The sequence below is a fragment of the Neomonachus schauinslandi genome, unplaced genomic scaffold (assembly GCF_002201575.2).
Source record: "Neomonachus schauinslandi unplaced genomic scaffold, ASM220157v2 HiC_scaffold_2348, whole genome shotgun sequence".
NCBI classification, from domain to species: Eukaryota; Metazoa; Chordata; class Mammalia; order Carnivora; family Phocidae; genus Neomonachus; species Neomonachus schauinslandi.
In genome coordinates, this window is record NW_025411038.1 from 1 (window position 1) to 5,561 (window position 5,561).

At 57.3% G+C, this 5,561-nt stretch overlaps 1 protein-coding gene across 1 annotated transcript; it reads right to left on the reverse strand.

Moving 5' to 3' along the window:
• Positions 1 to 4,943: 4,943 nt before the first annotated feature.
• UTF1 (undifferentiated embryonic cell transcription factor 1) lies at positions 4,944 to 5,428 on the reverse strand (the record flags this gene model as incomplete). The annotated part of the gene is made up of 1 exon (XM_044912448.1): positions 4,944 to 5,428. A coding segment is annotated over one exon (485 nt), but the record flags the coding sequence as incomplete, so codon positions are not given.
• Positions 5,429 to 5,561: the final 133 nt, after the last annotated feature.

Genomic DNA, 5,561 nt, shown 5'->3' on the forward strand with positions numbered 1-5,561 from the left:
AGCCTTCGCTCCAAGTCCCCCTGCTCTTCAGACTCCCCATCGGCCCTTCCACGCCCCTCCCCCGGGCTTCCTCCCCCCCTCCGTTGGAGCCCCCCAACTTCCTGTTTGTGCTCCTGGTGGAAAAAACCTAGGCATGAGTGTGGAACAAGGTGGACAGGACCCCACCCCAGCTGGGTGGGGTGCCACATTTCCAGGCTGCAGGCGTGATGAGGCAGAGCAGCCCCCCATCCCCTCCCACGCCCCCCTCCATGGAGAAGGGAGTCCAGCGGCAGGGCCAAGGGACACAGGACCTTCCGGCTCTGTTTACAGGGCCTCGGAGGGACAGACTGGACTCCGCGTGGGGAGCCCCCTCTCCGGGGCCAGCAGGTGCTGGATTTACAGAGGCAGGCCTGGGGAGAGAACCATAGCGTTGCTACAGGTAACTATTTGGTAGAAGATGCAACCAGAAAACCAGGCGGGGTTAATCAGGTCCCGTTGGAACAGCAGGGAGTAAGACCTACTGCTGATCCTTCAGGGATCTGACATTTTTGGGGAGGCCAGAAGGGCCCTTGAAGGAATGTATCAGAACCAAAGGCTCCAAAAATAAGGAAAGGAATGGAGTGCTCACTGACTGTTGTGGAGGTGAGAGTCAGACTCGCCCTATGGGCAGAACGGCTTGCCTGTGGGCCAATAGATAGACCCCAAACAGACTCCTCACCTGCTGGTGATGGAGAGGAGGGGCTGCATCCATGTATGAGGCCTGGGAAGCGGACCAGAACAGAGCCAAGGGCTCAGCAAGGCTGGCATCTGGGCCAGGCCAGGAGGAGGTGGGCCGCACACCGACAGCCATTATTCGTTAAAGTGGAAGAACAAAAAATGTTAGGATTTCTCTAGAATTGTCAGAAATGACAATTCTGGGAGACAGCAGCATGTGAATGAGCTCTGGTGGGCACCACGGAAAACAAAGTGAGGGGATGGCTAGGCAGACTTCTGGAACATTGGAGTGGACTCAGCATTGAATTCCAAATGCGCTCGTGTGGTGGATTGGGACAAGTGTCTGGGCGCTTGGCAGCTCTAACAGCACCACAGACTGGGGACTTAAACAGATACTTCTTTCTCCCAAGTCTGGAGGCTGGAGGTCCAAGACCAGGGCACCGGTGTGCTGGGGTTCCACTGAGGGCCATCTCCTGGCCAGCAGCTGGTCACTTCTTTGCTGTCCTGTCTCTTAGAAAGCACTGATCCCAGGGATGAGGCTCCACCCTCAGAGCCTAAGCCCATCCCAAGGCCCCACCTCCTAACACCGTCACACAGGGGGGTTAGGATTTCAATATATGACTTTGGGGGACACAAACATCCAGTCCACAATATAGAGCAATATGTTTTCCAACAGACAGGAAAATTTAGCTGCAGAACTGGTGTGAGAGGTCAAGTAGGAACCAATGATGTAGTCAGAGTGGTTGGCGTCCATGGTACAGCGCAGAAGACATCACAGATGCCGTGAAATTGGAAAGGAGGGGGTAACTAGGCAGACCACAGGCCTCCGGCAAAACGGAAGGAACATGGAGGAAGTCTGTCCTATCTCCGTACAAATCATATGAAAGATAAATTTACCAAAATCTTAGGGATGTGTTCTTTGCAAAAATGACAGGTCAAGAACACTAAGCCGTTTGCTTTGACTTGGAAAACTTCAGATTTCAGAGGCTGCCTGACTCAGAGCAGAGTCCAAAAGCAGCAGGGGTTTGAGAACGTTGCAAATACCAAAATGTTTATCGGTAGAGCATTACATAGATGATGTAATTAGAGGAACAAACATGGAAGAGAAGATAATTTGGACAGATAAACAATGACGATTGAGAAGATGGCAATTTCAAACATGAAGTCACAAAGGAAGTTTACTTCTGTTAAATTTTAGGCTCAGCTGGACATCAGAGAGATAGCGGATGCAGACCTATCGAGGAGTAAAAAAGCAGTACCCAAACTGATAGGGCTCTTTGCCTATTTGGAGAAAATACACTTAACATTAAGGTGTTCTCTTAAAACCAACGTATCGATCACCAGAAAGTTACTTCACAAGGGCCTGGACAGCACTGGTCCTTGATGGATCAGCACAATGTGAAAACACACTCTTCACTCGGGAAGGGAAAGGTGCCGGGCTGGGTGGGCAGGCCCCACAGCAGGCAGGAGAGGACCCTCGGCCATAGAGCTTCCCAGGCTGAGCTGATGAGGGGCCCAGGTGATGTGGACACTTCCTGGCCCTCAGTGCAGCACCGAACAGAATGTGCACGAAGGTGAGCTCCATACTAGCTGGGCGGGTTGACCAGGCAATTCAACAGTAGGGCATGACTCCCTGTGGCATTGCCATAGAGGGCATGCTGTGAGAACAGTCATTATAGGTGTGAGCTGCACACCCACATGGATGGCTACTATCAAAAAAAAAAAAAAAGCTAAGAAAATACATGTTGGTGAGGATGCACACTGGAACCCTTGTGTACTGTTGGCGGGAATGTAAAATGGTGCGGCCACGTGGACAACAGTATGGAGCTTCCTCAAAGAATTAAAAACAGAATTACCAGTGATCCCACCTCTGGGCGCGCACCCCCGAGAACTGAACGCACGGACTGGAACAGATGTTTGCACCCCCGTGTTCCCAACAGCATGGTTCACAGACAGCTGGAAGGGGCCCGAGCGTCCACATGGATGAAGGGAGGAAGGGAGGAGGGTCTCAGCCTTGCGAGGAGCAGCCCCGAGGGCCTGATGCCGAGTGAAAGAAGCCAGACACGGAAGGACCAGCACTGCGTGCCCCACCTTCGTGAGGTCCCCGGGGCCGGCACAGTCAGAGACGGAGATGAGATGGTGGGCGCCAGGGCGGGGGAGGGGATGGGGACCGAGCTTCCGTCTGGGAGGATGAGAGTCATGGGGCCGGAGGGTGGGTCTGGCTGCACAACACGGCGAACATGCTGGATGCCGCTGAGCTGGGTGCTTGGTGGGGGAGAGGGCTCATTTTTTAATGTATATTTTAATTTAAAAAATTTTAAAAAGGTATGAATCTGTTGTCCAAGGGCCCCTAGTGAGATGAGAGGGGGCCCTAATCTGAGGAGCGGTCCCAGGAGACCCTGCGGGAGACGCTGCCTATGCTCGCGGTGAGGCCATTCCTACCGTGGTGTGTTCATCCCACACGCCCAGAACCAAACCCAGGACACTAGCGTAAGACATGCACGTCACAGAACAGGGTGAAGACACGGCTCACCCCACTGACCCACAGGAGAGCCACAGACGAGGCGGAGGCCAGCAAGAAGGGACTTGGGAATCTTCAGGGCTTTAGTAACATATTTTTTTTACCCAACAGATTTTTATCTGGCCCAGAACAGCCAAAACAGCTCCCCTCCCCAGCCTGGAAGACACTAAGGACGAGCAGAGAAGCAACATTCAAATTCCTTACTCCGACATAAGGGTCCTGAGGAGGCAGCCATGGGATGCGCCCCACGGGCAACGCGCACAGCAAGGCAGAGGGGTTTTTCTTGGTACCTCAAACTCAATGACTTCCATAGATTTCATTCGGTCACAAGACAGCCTTTCTCCAAGGCAGAGGGTCCTTGGTGACCTGAGTGATGCATACACCTCATGGCATCATCCCTACCCCTGGGGGGTGCACATATATGCCCCAGCCTGGGCTCTGACCTAGGAGCAGGGGCTGTGTGGGTAGGTCTGCAGGCTGGAATCACCCCGTAGCAGGTTTTTGGCAGCTTGGAGACCCTCAGGGACCACAGCATGGACCGCATCATGAAGCAGAGGCAAGTGTGTCTCAAGTGAGGTGACATCCAGTCACTTCTGTGGTTTTGGTCTCGCAGAGCTGCCAGGACCTACCATCAATGCACAGCTTTTGGGGTCGGGGAGACCACTCCTGCTCCCACTTGGGGATCCCTGCAGGCCAAGGGTCCAACTGGGGTCTCTTCTGTCTCCAGAAAGGACTTGGGGGCAATGCTCCACCACCCACCCCAGAGCCCCAGGGACTGCCGGAACCTTGGAACACAGGGCCAGCAAGAACACCCATCCCTCATTTAGCCTTGTGGCCCAGGGCAACCACTTGAGTCTCTGAATGAGCCCCTACTAAAGAAACTGTATTGTTATGCTGGCCAGGTGCCCTGGGGCTATTTCCTTATCTCCCTGGGGGCGGGAGCACCTCCCAGGCCCACCCAGTTGTCCTTTCCGAGCCACCGGTAGAGGGTGGGGCCACAATTACTATTTGGAAAATGCTCCCAGGGCGGTTTTGGTCAAGTCCTCTGACAACTGCTGGGACCTGGTCCTTGGCCAAAGTCGAAAGTCTCAGAGCCCGTCCGGCTGTCCGGGGCCCACCTAGAGCAATCGCTTCCCTGGAGACAAAAGGATCCCCTTCCCTGGTGTGCCTTAGCTCTCCTGCCTCTCCTGTTCCAGTCACCCCTGAGGAGTCCTGCTTCCCGGACAGAGCTCAGCAGAGAGGCTCAGGCCTGCCTGGGGCAGAGGTGGGTCTCTGGGCACACCGTAACTGCAGCCGAGGTCAGGCTGGGGCAGCATAGTAGAGGGGACCCCCTGACAACCCCCCTCCTCCTGCTCAGCGGGGCTCCCAGAGAAGGTGAGAATGGTCACCCATCAAGGGCTGGTGCACAGGGTTTGGGAGACCTTGGGAAAGCCAGCATGTTACAAGGACCCCAACTCCGGGTTCCACGTGCCCTTGGAAACTGGCCTTCTAGGGGAGGTCCTGGCCAGCATCCCAGCACACTCCGGGGCCCAGGCAGGCCTGGCTGTCCCCGCACCACCAGCAGGGGCCATTCCTACCCAGCACAAGACGTACACACGTTCACAGAATTAAGTCGGGAATAAACAACCTTTTTATTAAACGTACCTAGATTTGGAGTTGGGGAGGGTCACAGGATGGGGTCAGGGCAGAGGAGACACGGTCCTACAGAAGGGACGGTGCAGGCCAGGCCTCACTCTCGCCGGTCGGCCAGGACGCCTCGCTCGGCGGCGGCGCTGCCTAAGATGAAGCCGACGGCCAGGGACACGGTCTGGTCGAAGGAGCCGCGCAGCTGCTCCACGTGCTGGTTCAGGGTCAGCAGCTGGTCGCGCAGCGGGCCGAGGATGGCCACGATGTCGCCCAGGTGCCCCAGGGTCTGCAGAAGGGCGGCGTTCAGCGACGGAGGCGCGGACTGCGGGGACGCGTGGTCCTCGGGGCGGCTGGGCGGAGAGTCGGGGTCCTCCCGGGTGGCGTCCAGGGCCGGTGGCGGCGGGGATCCCGGGGCCCGGAAAGGCGCGTGGTCTTCGGGGCGGCCCGGCGCGGGGGCGACCGCGGGGAGCGCCGTCGGGGAGCCGGGAACTCGGGGGGTGTCCGCAGACTTGGGCGGGGTCGGGCTGAACCTGAGCGTCCACGCCGGGTCTGCGTCGGGGTCGCGGGCGGCCAGCGGCGGCGGGACGTCTGGAACGCGGCGGGGCCGTCGGGCCAGGCTCTGGAGGAGCGCCCGCCGCCGCCCTCACGCCCCCGGGTCTCCAATCCGTCCGTTTCCCCCATCGGACGGCGTCCAAGGCACCCCCGGCCCTCTCGCGTCCCG